Genomic DNA, 18,174 nt, shown 5'->3' with positions numbered 1-18,174 from the left:
GTTGCTGTTATGTTTTCAGTACCTACCCTGTGATAGCGTGTGCACTTTGAAAAGGAGGTTTCTTTCAAGCGCAAAGGCAAACATGTGCCCCGTTTTCAAAATCACTTAGGCCACACCCCAAATTTCTGTCCGTCACCTGGCATAGTAACTCAAGGCAAAATGTGGAATCAGAGTCACTTCACAGGGCAAAGTCTGATTGTGCCCATTTGCACCCACCTAACGCCCCATAATCAGGCAATAACAACCTTTGCCTTAGCCTTAGTTCCTTTTTATGATCAAAATCTGGACCCACTGTTACAATAATACAAAAATGTTATAGGGATGTGCTCTTATTAGAAACAGTGTATGAAAATTAGATTACAAGTCCTGCACAGCAGGCCTACCATCTGGACTTGTCATAAGCAATAATGTGCTACTGTATCACAAATATGATTCTTCTTCTTTTTTTGTACAACCATTTGGATTTCCAGGATTGACAAGCCTAAAGCCTTATCTCTGTTGTTACACACTGCTGATATCAGTCATCCTGCGAAAAACTGGGACCTCCACCATCGTTGGACCATGTCACTGCTTGAGGAGTTCTTTAGACAGGTATTGTAACAAGGAATTGTTTTTAATATACTGGTATAAGAAGAATGTATTCATTAAATGGCACCTTAACCTAATATAGCTCCCACATTATATGTTAACCTATTAGGTGTGGTTCGGGGGATGTAGCTAGGCCCCCTGCGCCCTATCATCTACCATGTCCTGCGATTTTTCGTTTCTTCCTCCTCCCTCCTCCTCCTCTAGAATCTCAACCGCCTTTGCATCGGTCTCCTCTGGGGGGTTAGTGATTCCACTTTCTCCAACCCTTTGTTAAGCATCGCTTCATTTACCTCATAGAGGAGGGTTCTCCATGAGTCAGAGGGGACCCCCGGCCAAACCCCTCCTTTAGCATGCATGATTCATTGTCTTCTTCTATTTCATGTACTTATGCCTCTGTTTATGTGAGGGCCCCAAGTGGCGGAACCCCTGTTGTTTGTCAGGTCACCTCAAAGACAGTGTCCCCTCTCCTGTTTGTCGGGTCTCCTCAGTGACGGAACCCCCCTACTGCATATGTTGGGCCATTGAAGAGCCAGAACCGCTTTTACGTCTTAATATTACTAATCAATGTGTTTTCTTTCTGGTTCGCGAGCTTCTTCGTATGTCGGGTCATCTCAGAGATGGTGACCCCTCTTCATATGTCGGGTCATCTCAGAGACGGTGACCCCCCTCCTGTTTGTCGGGTTTCCTCAATGAAGGAACCCACCTTTATATTCATAGGGCCTTCGAAGGACGGAGCCTCTCTCTTTATATGTTCTATTTGTTACTAATGTTATGTCCTAAACATTACAGCAGGTGGCCTAGCTCCACCCCGTGAACTGTTATCTGACTTTTTATTTCCTGATAATACAAACTATGACCACACCGTTTTGTAGGCACATTTGTTTTAACCCCAACCATATTTCAGAAACTGTACCAGAATTACGACACGGCCGTTACAGAGGTGTTTCCGCTGCTGGCCACAACAGCCCTGGCCGGCCTCGGACATTTTTTCTGGCCCGCTTTGCTTTATCGTACCTGATGTGGCCAGACTGCTAACAAAGGAACTACATCATCACTTAGCAGGGAGACTGTGCTTGTTAAATTATGTCTCAATCCTAAAATTCTAGGTGATGCAAAACCTTTGGCCATAGCTTTACTATAATCTTCTACATTTTGGAGATGCACGTTCAAAGTGTGGGTCGCTTGGAGGGGGTAGACCAGTGCCAGTCTAGCTCAATTTAAATTGTATAATGCATCAAATTCCAGGGACAAATTAAAGAATCATCATCTTACTGAGACAAAAATACACTTCTGTAACAGCATTGCAAATCGTGAGTTAAGAAATGCTTATCACACAACATAAAATACAAGTAACACAAAGGCAAACATAACTTGCTATGAAAAGAAAAATAAATAAATAAATAAAATAATCCCAACCAGGGAAGGAGTCATAAGTACATTCTCAAGCCATTCACAACAGACTTCCCTGAGTAATTTCAAGATATTAAAATCTTTTTATACATTTATGAATAATAATAATAATAAATAAAAAATTTATTACAGTGCCAAGAAAAAGTTTGTGAACCCCAATGGTAATTATGGAAATTAGCCTTCTTGAATCTTTTCTTAGATATCCAATAGGGTTTATATTAACCAATTCCATGTCTTTTGAAACAAAATGATGTATGAATTAGACAAATAATGAGTAATTAAGATTCAGGGTATGTGAAAAAGTAAGTGAACCCCTGGTTCTATCAGCTCAATTAAGGGGATAATTAGAATCAGGTGTTTAAATAATTAGGTAGATCTTCAGGGGTGAGTTTGGGAGGCCCCACCCTATATAAAGATCAGAAACTTTGTGAGTTTGGTCTTCACCATACAGGTGTGTGGAAACACGTCATGCCACGATCAAAAGAAATCTCTGAGCACCTCAGAAAAACAGTTATTGATGCTCATCAGTCTAGAAAGGGTTACAAAACCATTTCTAAGGATTTGGGGCTCCACCAATCCACTGTCAGACAGATAGTCTACAAATGGAGAAAGTTCAAGACCACAGTCACTCTGCCCAGGAGCGGTCGTCCTAACAAAATCTCTCCAAGAACAATCTGGAAAATCATCATGGAAGTCACAAAGAACCCCAGAGTAACATCCAAGGATCTGCAGGCCACTCTCGCCTTGGCTAATGTGAGTGTTCATGACTCAACTGTCAGAAAAAGACTGAACAAGAATGGTTTTCATGGAAGGATAGACAGGAGGAAACCACTGCTCTCTAAAAAGAACATTGCTGCCTGTCTGAAGTTCGCCAAAGAGCACATAGATGATCCACAAGACTTTTGGAACAATGTTCTCTGGATAGACGAGTCAAAGGTAGAAAAGGTTTTGGCCTCAATGAGAAACGTTATGTTTGGTGAAAACCAAACACTGCGTTTGAACAAAAGAACCTCATCCCAACCGTCAAGCATGATGGTGGGAGTGTGATGGTTTGGGGCTGCTTTGCTGCCTCAGGACCTGGACAACTTGCCATCATTGACACAACCATGAATTCTGCATTGTATCACAAGATTCTAGAGGAGAATGTCAGACCATCCGTCGGTGAGCTGAAGCTGAACCGAAAGTGGGTCATGCAGCAAGACAATGATCCTAAACATACAAGCAGATCTACAAAAGAATGGCTGCAGAAGAAGAAATTCTGCATTTTAGAATGGCCTAGTCAAAGTCCGGACCTAAACCCCATCGAAATGTTGTGGCAGGACCTGAAGCGAGCTGTCCATTCAAGTAAGCCCTCAAATGTCACCGAGTTGAAGCAGTTCTGTAAGGAGGAATGGGCCAAAATTCCTTAAAACCGATGTGAGAGACTGACCAACAGTTTACAGGAAACGCTTAGTTGAAGTCATTGCTGCTCAAGGGGGTGCCACCAGTTACTGAATCTAAAGATTCACATACTTTTTCACACATGGATATTGAATGTTGAATCATTTGTTGATAAATAAATGTTCAAAAAGTATCATGTTTTTGTGTCATTTGTTTAATCAGGGAAATCTTTATCTATTATTAGGACTTAGATTAAGATCTAATAACATTTGAGGTTTGAAATATGTGAAATATGTGAAAATCCTAAGGGGTTCACAAACTTTTTCTATGCACTATATATAATGGAGATGGAGTTGCCGCCAGACTTTTACTGATAAAAGCATTGAAATCTAATAAGCAAACATAGCTCTCTGTGTAGCTCAGTCAACAAAGCTTAGTTTATGGTCCTACAACATCAAATCCCGCTTGTGACAAATATATTTCAATACAAAGGTACTTGTATTAGAATTATAGTAGTTATCACCACTCTTTGAAATTTTAATTGATTTAGAGTTCAATTTTGGAGAAATGTACAGCATATAATTTACCAGACATATTTAGTTTTAAGTTGAAATTCTTATTATAGTTAACCTACTGATGCTGATCATCCTCTTGCTGAGTGAGGAGGGGTAACTCATGAAACACATATTAATAATATGTAATTAAACTTCAGTGGAACTACTATTTTGATTTTGTAACTTCATTTCTTTCTATCATAGCTTTTCCCATATGCATACCATAGTACCTCATTAAAAGTGTCTATATACTGTACATTGCAATACAAAACCTCAATACATTTTGACCCACATGCTAGTTACCAACAGGATGCTACTATTATTATAGACTGTGCAGGATCTTTCAGCCAATCTGTGTGCAAGTTTTGACTTCTGTATTCCATGACACATCACAAAGAAACCCTATTTGTGACATCAACCATATCTATCTATATTTTTTTCAGTGCTTTATTTTCAATATTGGTATGGTTGACGTCATTTGCTTTAAAAGAAAAAAAATCTTACCTGAGGCACCTATTGCAAGTTGCCTGATAGCAGCTGGCATAACTTGATTGCAGGTTATTTATGTACCTGAAAGGATTGCTTAAATTTCATATCATGTAAGTCTAGGGATGTAAGTCGTGATTTGAACAAACACAGTCTGATTTCAGGATAATCCTCTCCAGGGTCATTTATTAATTCAGCATTCTGATATGATTATTTTGTTATTATTATTTTAATGGAAATAAAGCATACATTAATGTAAATAAGAAAATCAACTATCAGGTCTGAGGAGGTTAATCAGTTCATTAAAGTGTAAACCGGTGTTGTTCTATTTCATTATAAAGCTCTGTAAACCTCCGGTCCTGTTTATGAGAAGCATGAATTGTCTAGAAGTTGGATATACTGTCGATAAATAATGATCCACTTTACCTTTACAGGGAGATAAAGAAGCAGAACTTGGGCTACCCTTCTCTCCTCTTTGTGATCGAAAGTCCACCATGGTGGCTCAGTCTCAAATAGGTAAGCCATTTCTTGATGTTTTAGGAATGTTTGGCTTTAGGCCCAAGCAATCCCAAATGGTATAGACATTAAAATAAAATCTCAGCTATTAATAACTGGTATTCCAGCCTTTAAAACAAACACACTAATACTAATGTTTGTGGCAAGCTGATGCCTGTGTTTAAAGTTTTTTTTTGTTCAGTATTGTTTGTATGAAGTATTATTATTATTTATTTATTAGCAGACACCCTTATCCAGGGCAACTTACAATTGTTACAAGATATCACATTATTTTTACATACAATTACCCATTTATACAGTTGGGTTTTTACTGGAGCAATCTAGGTAAAGTACCTTGCTCAAGGGTACAGCAGCACACTTGGCATGGAATAAGGCAGCTACCAGTTTCTAAGGTCAAGATATGCTCTAGCTTTTTAGTGGTGGACCTACAAACAGTTTGCAACCAAATCATAACATTGGCAAAACCCTTGATTCAAGCTCATAGTCTGTGGGGATTTAAGTTTTTAAAAGGCCGAATCATTAATCCCGTTTTTGCAGGAGTGTTTGTGAATTATTAATAGCCAAGATTGGGTACAGCCTGGCTATTCCATTGGCAATGTGGTACTTACTGAAAAGAACCACTGCTACTTCATTCTCATAACAAGCAAGTTGCCTTGGCAACACAATTTCTGAATAAGAACTAATGACGCACTTAAAAATAAGAGGTGAGCTCAGCTTTCAAGTTTACTGCGTATCAAGACTCTAATTCAAAATACAAGCTTTTTTTTTTTTTTAACAAACACTATTCTAGGACAAGCACAATATACAGTATGAGTTTCCCTAGCAACAATCACTTGTCCCGTAATTTGCCTATTCATCGTAGCAAAAGACAATTAAAACCAATAGCTAGGACAGAACTGCACGATCAATAAATGCATTAAACAAAATTGCCAATCTTTGATTAATCCCTAATTTTGGTAGTTCACGGAGATCGAAAAAAATTGTTCTCTCATCCATACTATGTTTTTTTCCCTATCAGGTTTCATTGATTTTATTGTGGAACCCACATTCACTGTGCTTACTGACATGACCGAGAAGGCTGTCACCCCTCTCATTGATGAAGCCTCTCGCTCTGGCCTTGCAGGATTCCGACGTTCCAGGTTGGTCATCAGGATTTCTAAAATGTATTTTTAATGTAGGAAGGGAGACAACTCTCCTGTTAAATAAACAGCCTAATTTCCAGTAGCAGACTTGCCAGATACTGACTTTACACTGACTTTACAACATCAACTGCCATGCATCTTGAAAAAATAAGGAGAGCATACCTTATTAGTTGTCCACACTGATACAACTAAACAATATTTTGCACACAATATATTCAAAATATAAATTCCCAAACATAACTACTAAACATCAGAGAGAGGGGTGGAAGGATCTCATCACATACATAGAAAGGCAATGCATGCATCTGTATGCTAATCCTTACCTGTGATAGGTTCTACCGAGTGTTGATTATTTCCTCATTTCCATCACTTGATGACAATCTCTGAGTCACTGGTTTGGAACTGATCGATACTAGAATGTTGAACTTGCTATGGTAGCTCGCTGACATTCAGGGATGGCAGGTTCATGTACAAGGTCCTGTAGCAGTACACTGATTCTTTTTGCTGTGGAAACATTAGGAATCATCCTATGGAAAGATCGGAAAGCCTTTTTTCAAGGCAGATCAGAAAATCGTTTTGCAGGACTACCTAATTTATATCCCACCCTGCAGGGGATTGTGTCCTATTTTCTGCCTTACATGCAACTGTCTTCTGTTATACACCATCACAACCTTTCCAACCTGTCAGCTCTGTTGCCACAGGATATGTCACGATACACTACAGATTTTGATTTCTGTAGTGTTTGAAATAGAACTAGTTTAAGGAAATAAAAAACATTGCATCACTACCGTGGAGACTGACGCAGAAGAGAGCAAAGAAAATAGCTAGGGAAAAATAAAACAAAGGCAAGCTAACAGACGTTTTAATTTATTTTCCCTTTTTTTATAAAGTAATGGGGTATAACATGCACTACACTTAAAAACAAATTAATGCTTAAGTATTGAATATGAATATAATAAATCAAAATATCAAAACCTATTCTTAACCCACTTAAGTATACTTTGGGGTCAATTTCATAATATGAACTGTTACAAATCCTCATACCGATAAATCTTGCAAATCTTCTCTATCATGAGTGTCTTTTCATTTTGTGTTTATTGTATTTAGTTTTCCGAATATGAAGGTAAATAAATCACATCTGGGGGAATAGAATGTATTTACTGTAGCTCTCCCTCAAATAATTAAATAGACTCCCTAGTATAGTTTGATTGTAATTTGATATGGAACATTGCTCTGTCAAGAGCACTTTACTGTTGCAATACTGAATCACACAATAATACTTTACAGTAGAAATCAAAACATAATCAATTTAACATCTCTATTCTGGGGTGTTTTTTGTAATAATTAAACAACCTAATTTACTGCTCAACTATACTGATTCTGGGTCCCTAGTTTTCTGCACATCACTCATGCATCACTTATTTAGGGAGGAGATGAATCTGAGGATGGCACATGCCTAATGGTAGCATTGTAGCAATATTGCTTTCTTGTTATCAGACACTGACGTGTTTTGTTTCTTAATAAAGTTCAAACACACTGACGGGAGATATCATCCATGCTGCTATCACGATGTGCCTCCACGATCTGTTAGTCTGAGATTAGAAATATTTCATACATTTCTGTTTTCTAATGAGGCTGCATGGCAGACCAACCAAATATATGACAAAAACAGATAACAGGGACTGGTGGAAAACATTAAAGGGCACCCCTACACATGCATTAAATCCTAGAACCCTATGTACGCATGACATTTACCAGTGCTTTTACTATCTCTATATCTCTTTTTAAAAATCTGTTTGTTTTTGCATTTCATATAAAAAACACAGTTTGAGGATTGAGGATTTACAGGCATGCACTTTAAACTAATGTAGTCTGAGAATCCAGGTGGTTCTTGGCCTGAACTTGGCAGGCTTGTAGTAGCTATCGAAACAGTGAGTGTCAGAACAAGAAAGCTAGATGAAGACTTTATTATAAATGTCTGTTTACAAGTAGCCGAGACAGCTAGAAAAAGACTGACTAGACCTCAGTTGCTCATATTTTGCTTAACATTTCTAACCTTGGTTTTATTTCTGTTCCTTTTTATAGTTTGAACAGTATTACCCCTTCAGATGTTAAAAGAACCAGTGTGAAAAACCCTGGGTCAGAAGGAAGTGCCTCACTTAACTGCTCCCTACTCACTGTGGATTTCAAAAATTTTAAAGCTAACTGGAATGAAACTGTGCAACAGAACAGAGAGAAATGGAAGACACAGGCAACCAAAGGTATGTCACCCAGTAAAGTTTTATTGGGCTGAGAATGTGTATATTTTTGGGCCTCAGTTTAAAGCATAGATGCCGACTGAACTTCTTTACTTCTTCAACGAGTAAGCATACAGTAGCAAAGGAAATCCCCTTTCACCACTCTGAAGGTCACCCAAACCCAAAATAAGGTTTACAAATAAGGGCTAAAAGAAACTAGTAAACGTCTTTGGCAAATGTTTTGACCACAAGTCTAGGGCTAAAATGAACCTGTATTTAAAATATTGGAAGGTATGTCAGCACAGGCAGTGCAGATACTTTGCACTTGTTATGATGAAAAAAAAACTGCCTAAGTTGGAAGCTATTGTTTACCTGCCATTGCATGTAGCAGGAATCCTAATGTTAGCAAGGTGACCCTTCATAAGGATCCCAACATTTCTACTAAGGACTACTAAAGATAATATAAATATACTATAGTTCATCGACTTTCATGTAGATTTCTTTAGAAGGATATTCACATTTCTAATTAATTTACATGAGATGACATCCACACACGACATAATACCCTGCAGTATTACCATGTCCACCAAATGTGAGCCACAGCACAGCAATATTACAACATGTACTTGTACCTCTATGAACAGATGCAGAAGAAAAAGCTAGAAGAGAGGCAGAGGAGAAAGTCCGACAGGAGGCAGAAGAGAAGGAAGAACGAGATAAAGCTGGGATAGGGCTGCAGGAACAGGGACCAGAACAAAGCACTGAAAAGAGTGCTGATGATTCAGAGAAAAGTAATGTTAATGACACTCAAGGACACTGCACTTCAACCCATTCAGAACCCAAGGAGAAAGAAAGTGACATGGTATCAGGCAAAGAAGCAGAAAACACAGAAGTTCAAAATGGTAAGATTTATTTTTCTTCATAAAACATCACCAGACAAAATATATTGCTACTTCCAAAACAGTTGTATTCCTCTAATGGGAAACCAACATTTTTATGGAGGAGGTGAAAATAATATCATTCAACTTATTTATAGTCAGAGGGGAGACTGGAATGCACCTTAAAAATGCCAACTGTCTAATGTAATGAACCAGAACTGCTTCAAAAATAATTTAGGGAAAAGATTGTAAAGGATTTCACACTTGTATGTGACTTTTATGCAACTCTGCTTGCATTGGGAATACCTTGCATATCTTCACAAGTCTGTGAAATTCAAATGAGTTTCAGGGAAATTGCTAATATCACAAGGCAGCGGAAATGGATAGATTTAAACAGAAAATGAATCGCATACGAGCTGGGACAATGTCTCTAAGTGTTCAAAAGCATAGAAAGGGCAACTTTAGAAAATGAAGGCAAATTATTTGAAAAGGGAAAATCAAATAATCTGAGGGTGATAAAATAAGATGATTTGAAATACAGAGTGAAAGAAATAAACTTCTCAGATTCGAAAATCTGACAAATCTACTGGTGGAGGACCTGCTTCAAAGTCAATCATTTTAACAGATGCAAAAGAAAGGGTTTTCTTTTTTATTTGTATTTAGTGTGCCAATCCCAATTTGGAATGTCCAATCATTTCTTCCCCTCAACGCAGCAATTCCCAACACAGCTCATGAGATCCTCCAAGTCAGCTTCCTCTTTTACACCCAGGAACTCCAGAGTGGATGTCAGCGAGCTACCGACCTCTGGGGGACAAAGGCCAGCCCTGCAGGTGTTCGCTTTGAGCTCACTGTGTGCCTGGCCAGCAAGGTTCACTGTAGCACGATGAAGAGAAACAGTCCCTGACAGTTTTGCCTCTCAAACCCATGGGAGTGCTGCCAGAGCCAGTGCAATGCTCCCTTCAGAATCCCCAGCGAAAACCGGTGACTTCGCACAGTCAGGATGCGATCCTGCTCTGTATGTCTCACCCTGCACACCACGCATCTGTGCTTTAACCAGGTGAGCCACTTGGGGACTCCGAAGAAGGGTTTTCTAAATAATTCTCATAGAGATTGTGGAAGAAGACATTAGAGGCCATGACATGATTGGGGGATTCCAGTCACAACTAAACCATCAGTGCCACCACCATCTGTTTTTACTGCACTTGGGACATCAGCATCCTCTGTTGGCGCTGTTGGAGCAGCAGACATCTTAGAAGGAATGTGTCGAGACACAGGTATTTATTTTTTGACACACATTTAATAATGAAAATAATATACTTTTTTGTATATTTAGCGACAGGTTTTTTTTTTCTTTCTTTCAGTTCTCGCACTACTCTGAACAACTACAACTGAAGTTAATATAAACAAAGCTTAGTGCGCTGTAAGCTCCCTCTTGTGGTCAACAGTAGTACAGTCACTTACTGTAACCATGCCACTGTAAGGGAGCACTGTATGTCTTTATCACTATTTTTTTAAGGTTTCACAAATTAAAGATTTACAGAATTTGTGTCTGTATTATGTGCTTATAAAACTCAATATTTGTCATTTTTGATTTTTTAATAAATGGTGTTCTGATGCAAAAACCAGAACATATCTTAAATTCAATATTTCCTGTGGTTGCCGAGGGACTGTCTAGAAGTCAGTTACTACATGCAGAAAAAGTAGATCAAGGGCTGCAATCAACCTTCAGAAATGATCTGGGAAATCGGTATCTCTACTGTACTTCACTCAGGGAATGTGAGCGGAGCAGAGCAGTGACAACATTCCGCTCACCTCTCATAATATCGTCCGCTCTTTTTTTCCATTACGCTCCACTGCTTGCGATTCCCGCTCCAGACAAAATATCCACGCTCTGCTCCGCTCAAATGGTATTAAAAGTAGGTTATATATATTTAAAAAAAATAATAAACTAGACGTTTTTCCCCCCACTGTGTTGCCGATTGCAGATGAAAAGGTGTAATGTACATTCAGAAAGGAATACTATTTAATCTTCCTTATAATCGTATAGCTTGACCCAATTAACTATCCTTAACAGTGCAGAAAATCTAAAGGGTGTTCACAGCGCTGTATTGGGGCATAACCGTAGAACTGTAAGAACAATATAGGCTATGTATGTAATAACTGCAGTGAGATGGACACACTGATGACGTTTCGCACATTTTTATATAGCACAAATGCAGCATTACAATCGGGAGAATATATATTTTTTCCCTCCATAATGAATTATAAAGTACAATGCTAATCACATTGAATATAAAAGGGGAAAAAGCTTTTTTTTTTTTTTTTTTTTTTTAAATGCAATTCTCAAGTCTGCAAAACATAAAAGTGCCTAATTTTGGTTTGAAACTAGAAAATGAATGGTTAACATGCACGAGCATGTTTTTTTTTTTAAACTGTTGTGTAAACTCCATGTTCAAATTACTTTGAAATGTGGATGCAAAATGTTAAGCTATGTGTAGTTTCTGAAAATGGTGCTTCAAATCAAGTAATCTAAAAACATTAAATTAGAACCATGGAAATTCCATTTTGTGGTTCTGCTATCAGGAAGGTCATTTGCATGCCGAGCATTAAACACATCTGGGGCTTTGAGAGATGTTCAGCTTCACAAAGCAGGGCAGCAGACGTCTCAATCCAGTTTATTTGTTAAAGAGCTCCTTCTGCTGGCTGAACTGTGTCGGTTCAACTGAGTTTATTTTTGCTATAGTTCAGCAAATGTAGAAGAACCAAAACGAGTACATTTTCAAGCATTGCAATACATTTAGGAGAATGCAAATTATAACACTGCTTACTGTGTTCAAATAACCCAGCTGTACTGAGCAAATATGTGAGGAACTGGCAATACTCTCATTTTTTTCCCTGATAAAATCTGTTTTCAGTGGTTGCCCTTGCAGCACGACCCCACACATTTCTTGCAGAAAAAACAACATTTTAAAAAGGGACTGTGCATCTGTTTCTCTTCGTTTTTTGGTACCATATTTGTCTATGTTAAGAGAAACAAATACAGTGGTATTTGATACTATTAAAATACCCCCTCCCCCCAAGCTAAATCTTTCACATGGTTGACTGTCAAACAATAGTATGCAAGACAAGTAAAACTGTCAGGTTATACATTTTTTAAATAATCTAGATAATGATCCCGATGTAGACAGCCTGGGGACCCCCACACTGATGGAATGGCTCAAAATCCCTTTTCACACAGTTATTTGAACAGGGAGCTGAAAGGTGATATAGTACTGGTACCAAATATGGCTTTGAAAATCAACTAATAGAAATATATATCTTGAACCGAAACCAAATCAAACCTTAACAATCATAGGTGAACGCGGACAACTTCACTCTAGGATTGGAAGACATAATTTCCTGTCTCTAATTCTTGAAATGACTAAGTGGAGTATGAAGCATTTTGCTTCTGGTTCACCATTTCTCTTTGGTGTTTTTTTTTTGTTTGTTTTATTTACAGGTCTGGGGGAAAAAATGATAACACTTAACCAACCATTTCCTTGGCATCTGTTTCATTTTAGGGGAAAGGAAAGATGAAAGTAACTCATCTGAACAGGATCAGTCAAATGAAGAAAATGAAAAAAAGAACACAGATGGTAAACTTTACAAATCTTGTTCTAAATCATCTCTACAGGGACAGTGCCGCTGCTGTCTGACTGCACTCCACACTGTACTTTTGGGAAGGACGTTTTTGTTTCAGTATTTTGTTGCTAATACTGCAAAAAGCAAAGCACCACTTTTATGTAATTTAATTTCTGTTCCTAACACTATTCAAATGTATTTAAAACTGTATCAGTTATTTTTTTTTTTTGTATAATTGACACCATGGGTGCAAGCACCATTTTTTAGAAACCACGAAAAGCTCTTATAAAGCAATTGCAATCATCGAACATTTCCTCTGCTATAATGCAGCTTGGGAGAGTTTAATAACTTGACACATAACACTCCAGTTATATGCCTATTGTTTAAACCTTTTACTTACAAGACTTTGGAAGCTCGAGATCCCGTGTTTGCACTGATGACATCGATTGCAGTCACACAGTGAAACTACTACAGTAGCTACCATACCACATTCAACTCCCCAGTAATGTTGTCAACTCCTCAGTAATGTTGTCAACTCCTCAGTGATGTTGTCAACTCCCCAGTAATGTTGTTGAAGCTGACATCCTGGGATCCTTCAAGAAGCTGCTTGATGAGATTCTGGGATCAATAAGCTACAAACAACCAAACGAGTAAGATGGGCCGAATGGCCTCCTCTCGTTTGTAAACTTTCTTATGTTCTTATTTTAATTACCCCTACGCTGTACCCAGAATCTTAGCAACAAGCAACACGCTTTCCTAACATCCTAGTTCTTATCTCTCTGGTGTATTCCATTTATGATTTTTTTTTTATGCTAGAATTATTCAATCACATTCTAAGCTTTCTAATATTATACCCTTTTTCCAGAATGTCGTGTTCCTGTGGAACCCCTGATAATGCAGTATTATAAAGGAAATGCATTTTTATTAACATTACATTGCATTACTTTCATGTTCCTGTATGTTAGTTTGTAATTTTCATTTAACTAAGCATTCCTAAAAATGTATGATTTAGTGGAGCCAGCCACTCTGCTAACTGGTAAATGTTTTGAAAATCCATGCTAGCAACAGTACAGTATTAAAAGGTACATTTCCCCAACATGTAACTGTGTAAAAAAGTCAATCACTTATAAACAATCCTGGCTAAATGACAGTAAATATGTGAGGAACTGGCAATACTCTCATTTTACGCAAAACAAAGGTAATGTATGTGGGAAGCATTACTTTAATGAAGTTGAGCAGATTGAGGTAAATACACAGACGATGCTAGGTATACACACACACAACTACAGTTTATTATCTATTCATTTCTGTGGTCACCTTTACCTACTCCTACTCTGTTCATGGTCCTTATTATAGCAATTGATGACATCATCAGTAATATTACAAGTCATTACTCATTTCCTACTGGTATAATATAATAAAGTGCATCTTTTTCCCCTCCTAGCCATTTAGCCCCCCACCCCCTTCTGGAACTTGAACTGACCAGCCACTGTCTCTTTTTCTTCCAGATTCCAAAGGGGAGAAGAAGAATGACTTTGATTCTGATGCGTCTGCTTCTGCTGATGCAAACTAACCCCATCCTTTTAGCTGAGGTTCTCCATTCTTCAACAAGAACTGCTTTCCAGGGAAGGGCTTTGTACAGTGATCCAGTACTCTTCCCACAGGACATGTATACTTATTTTTTTCTTTGTTTTCCATTTCCTAATCCAATGACTGAGCTTTTTGCACAGACAAAGAGAATTTTGACTCATTACCGCTTCCTAAAAACTGTGGAACTACAGATCTGCACGAGAACTGACCAGTCTAACTCTTTCTCACACAGCACTCAATTGCAAAGTAATCCAAACCCTGGCCCACGCAAACTTAGGTAATCCTTCGTGTGTAGAAAGATCCCTCGACCAGGAACAAAGGCAGGAGCGCCACAGCTATTGTCCACGTGAGAAGCACTTAGAACAATCCATTGAAATAAGAAAGATGTGGAATCCTCCAGTAGAATTGGCATGAAGACTGTTTTGAACACTGATGTGAAATTGAGTAATGCAGTGTCACAAAGACGGCCAGAGTGGGTGGCGTCAGACCAGAAAAGGAATACACAGAGACGGTGATGGTGATTAGCTGAGTGCAATGGCTGCACTCAGCGTTTAATAACAAATAAAAGGGTTCAACAGTACAAAACAGGACACGGCACTTGACGCCAAAATAAACACACAGACAAAACGACTGACACTTAACAAACGGTGCACGGAGACAAACAAACACGGTGAGAACAAACACTATTATATTTACTATCTTCACTTTACGTTTACTCCTCTCTCTCTCTCACCCGTTCTCCTCTTCCGAACACCCAACCCCCGAGTGACTAAACGTGCATCTATATATACTGTTGTGCTGGGATTCAATTACTAATTAATTATTCACTTGAATCCCAGCACGTGAATTAATTCTGTGCAACCCCGTGCTCGCATATTATATTTTAAATGCACGTGCGTGATGTGCAATCCCGTGCCTAAATACAAATATACAATTTAAACACACGTGAAACACAGACCCGTTTATATCCCGTGTACCAATCTATACACCAACATTAACATACGCACGCAACATACATACACAGAACACACAAATGCACACAGGGGCGGGGCACTTTGCCACATATACCCCCCCTTGTGCGCAGCACACATGGCCTCAACGGCCACCTCCCCCCTTAAAAATCCAGCAGTCCAGGACAAAGTCTCGGGCTGGGAAGGGAGGCTCCAGTGGGCCCATGGCTGGCCATGCTGTCAGCACCCCTGCCGGTAGTGGCACGGCTGACAGCCTGTTGGTCCTGTCCTGCAGCGAAAAAGCTGCGGGGGCAGGTGGTCCCCCGACCTCCCCCTTCTTCGTAGCCGGCAGCTCCCTCCTGTGGGGCTCCAGCCACAAGAACTCCTGCAGCGAAACTGCTGCTGGGGAAAGTGGTCTCCAGACCTCCTCCCCCTTCTTCGTGGCCGGCAGCTCCCCTTTCTGGGGCTCCGGCCACCGTACTCCCTGCGGAGGTACGGGCAGCAGAGGCTTCTCCTGCTCCTCTGCTCCGGGCGGAGGCAGAGGCAGCTCCAGCTCCTCTGCTCCTGGCGGTGGTGGAGGCAGAGGTAGCTCCAGCTCCTCTGCTCCTGGCGGTGGTGGAGGCAGAGGTAGCTCCAGCTCCTCTGCTCCTGGCGGTGGTGGAGGCAGAGGCAGCTCCAGCTCCTCTGCTCCTGGCGGTGGTGGAGGCAGAGGCAGCTCCAGCTCCTCTGCTCCTGGCGGTGGTGGAGGCAGAGGCAGCTCCTGCTCCTCTGCTCCTGGTGGTGGTGGAGGCAGAGGCAGCTCCAGCTCCTCTGCTCCTGGTGGTGGTGGAGGCAGAGGCAGCTCCTGCTCCTCTGCTCCTGGAGGTGGTGGCGGAGGCAGAGGCAGCTCCTGCTCCTCTGCTCCTGGCGGTGCTAGCTCCCTCTGCTGTGGCGGCTGGGCATGTGCGCGCCGTGCTGCCTTCAGCAGCATAGCGAGAGGCTGCTGGGGGACACCAGCATCCTGCCCTTCTCCCCCCCAAAAATTTTCAGGGGGTTGAGCCTGTAACCCCTCCCCTTCCGGCTCTTGGGGCTGAACCAGCAGGCATTTTCCCTCTGCTGGTGGCTTGGGTCCCAGGGCTGTGGAAGCCCCGACTTGCCTCCCTTTGGGCTGTGGACGCACCGACTCCTCCCTTTTGGGCTGTGGACGCACCGACTCCTCCCTTTTGGGCTGTGGACGCACCGACTCCTCCCTTTTGGGCTGTGGACGCACCGACTCCCCCCTCTTGGGCTGTGGACGTTCGGGCTCCCCCCACTCAGGCGTAGGACGTTCGGGCTCCTCCCACTCAGGCGTAGGACGTTCGGGCTCCTCCCACTCAGGCGTAGGACGTTCGGGCTCCTCCCACTCAGGCGTAGGACGTTCGGGCTCCTCCCACTCAGGCGTAGGATGTTCGGGCTCCTTCCGCTTGGGCTGCGGACGCTCAGGCTCCTCCCATTTGGGCTGTGGACGCTCAGGCTCCTCCCATTTGGGCTGTGGAGGCAAAACCAGCAGGCATTCACCCTCTGCTGGTGGAGATGGGGACAGCAGGTACTCACCCTCTGCTGGTGGAGATGGGGACAGCAGGCATTCACCCTCTGCTGGTGGGCCTGCTACCTGGGCTGCTGTTCCTTTTATCGTTGCCTCCAGGTAGCTGAGGAGAAACTCCACACCTTCCTCCAAGGTGTTTGGGGTGTGTTCCTCCTGATAGGCCTCCCATCTCTCACTGTCCATCATCCACAGGGCCCGGACGATTATGGGCAGAGACTGGGCCTCCAGCCCAGCATTCTCTAGGAACCAGCCCCGCAGTTTGATGGCGTCTTCTGCCATTGACTTTTTTTTTTTTTTTTTTTTTTTTCCAGACCCCTCCTGGTCTGACGCTTGGAGGCGCGGCTATCCCACGATGACACCACGTGTCACAAAGACGGCCAGAGTGGGTGGCGTCAGACCAGAAAAGGAATACACAGAGACGGTGATGGTGATTAGCTGAGTGCAATGGCTGCACTCAGCGTTTAATAACAAATAAAAGGGTTCAACAGTACAAAACAGGACACGGCACTTGACGCCAAAATAAACACACAGACAAAACGACTGACACTTAACAAACGGTGCACGGAGACAAACAAACACGGTGAGAACAAACACTATTATATTTACTATCTTCACTTTACGTTTACTCCTCTCTCTCTCTCACCCGTTCTCCTCTTCCGAACACCCAACCCCCGAGTGACTAAACGTGCATCTATATATACTGTTGTGCTGGGATTCAATTACTAATTAATTATTCACTTGAATCCCAGCACGTGAATTAATTCTGTGCAACCCCGTGCTCGCATATTATATTTTAAATGCACGTGCGTGATGTGCAATCCCGTGCCTAAATACAAATATACAATTTAAACACACGTGAAACACAGACCCGTTTATATCCCGTGTACCAATCTATACACCAACATTAACATACGCACGCAACATACATACACAGAACACACAAATGCACACAGGGGCGGGGCACTTTGCCACATGCAGTCATAAAATAATTAAGGGTTAGCGTTAGGTTGCTTCACCAAACACTTAAAATGATCAACACCTGATGAGAGAATAGGGTAGATTTAGATCTGATCAAAATAAAGGATAATGAAGTTACAGTATCTCAAGCCATTTGTGGAATACACTCCATTAACTGAATGCATTGGCTCAGTAGACGAGTCTTTTTAAAAAAGATTTCATTGAGTTATATTTAACACCCACAGAAATCTGGGGTGGGGGGGGGGGGTCACTAAAGGGTATGAGGAGATATCTAAAATAT

General features: G+C 41.0%; 1 protein-coding gene across 4 annotated transcripts in view; it reads left to right on the top strand.

The window, feature by feature from the left end:
- LOC117400629 (dual specificity calcium/calmodulin-dependent 3',5'-cyclic nucleotide phosphodiesterase 1C-like) overlaps nucleotides 1–14,866 on the top strand; it is a 185,425-nt gene extending 170,559 nt beyond the window's left edge. For 2 of the 4 annotated variants that reach the window (XM_059023082.1, XM_034000841.2), the window contains 7 exons: nucleotides 471–591; nucleotides 4,853–4,934; nucleotides 5,953–6,073; nucleotides 8,162–8,337; nucleotides 8,958–9,215; nucleotides 12,752–12,826; nucleotides 14,321–14,865. In XM_059023082.1, the coding sequence (XP_058879065.1) occupies nucleotides 471–591; nucleotides 4,853–4,934; nucleotides 5,953–6,073; nucleotides 8,162–8,337; nucleotides 8,958–9,215; nucleotides 12,752–12,826; nucleotides 14,321–14,385 (898 nt within the window). In that variant the 3' untranslated portion in view covers nucleotides 14,386–14,865. Of the gene's footprint in view, nucleotides 1–470; nucleotides 592–4,852; nucleotides 4,935–5,952; nucleotides 6,074–8,161; nucleotides 8,338–8,957; nucleotides 9,216–12,751; nucleotides 12,827–14,320 lie in introns of all 4 variants that reach the window. The other 2 variants (XM_034000843.2, XM_034000842.2) reach the window with 2 other exon arrangements.
- The last annotated feature ends 3,308 nt before the right edge of the window (nucleotides 14,867–18,174 follow it).

This window comes from Acipenser ruthenus, chromosome 4 (genome assembly GCF_902713425.1).
Source record: "Acipenser ruthenus chromosome 4, fAciRut3.2 maternal haplotype, whole genome shotgun sequence".
Lineage (NCBI taxonomy): Eukaryota > Metazoa > Chordata > Actinopteri > Acipenseriformes > Acipenseridae > Acipenser > Acipenser ruthenus.
Note: the sequence above shows the minus strand (reverse complement) of the source record. Positions and strands in the feature narration are given on the sequence as shown.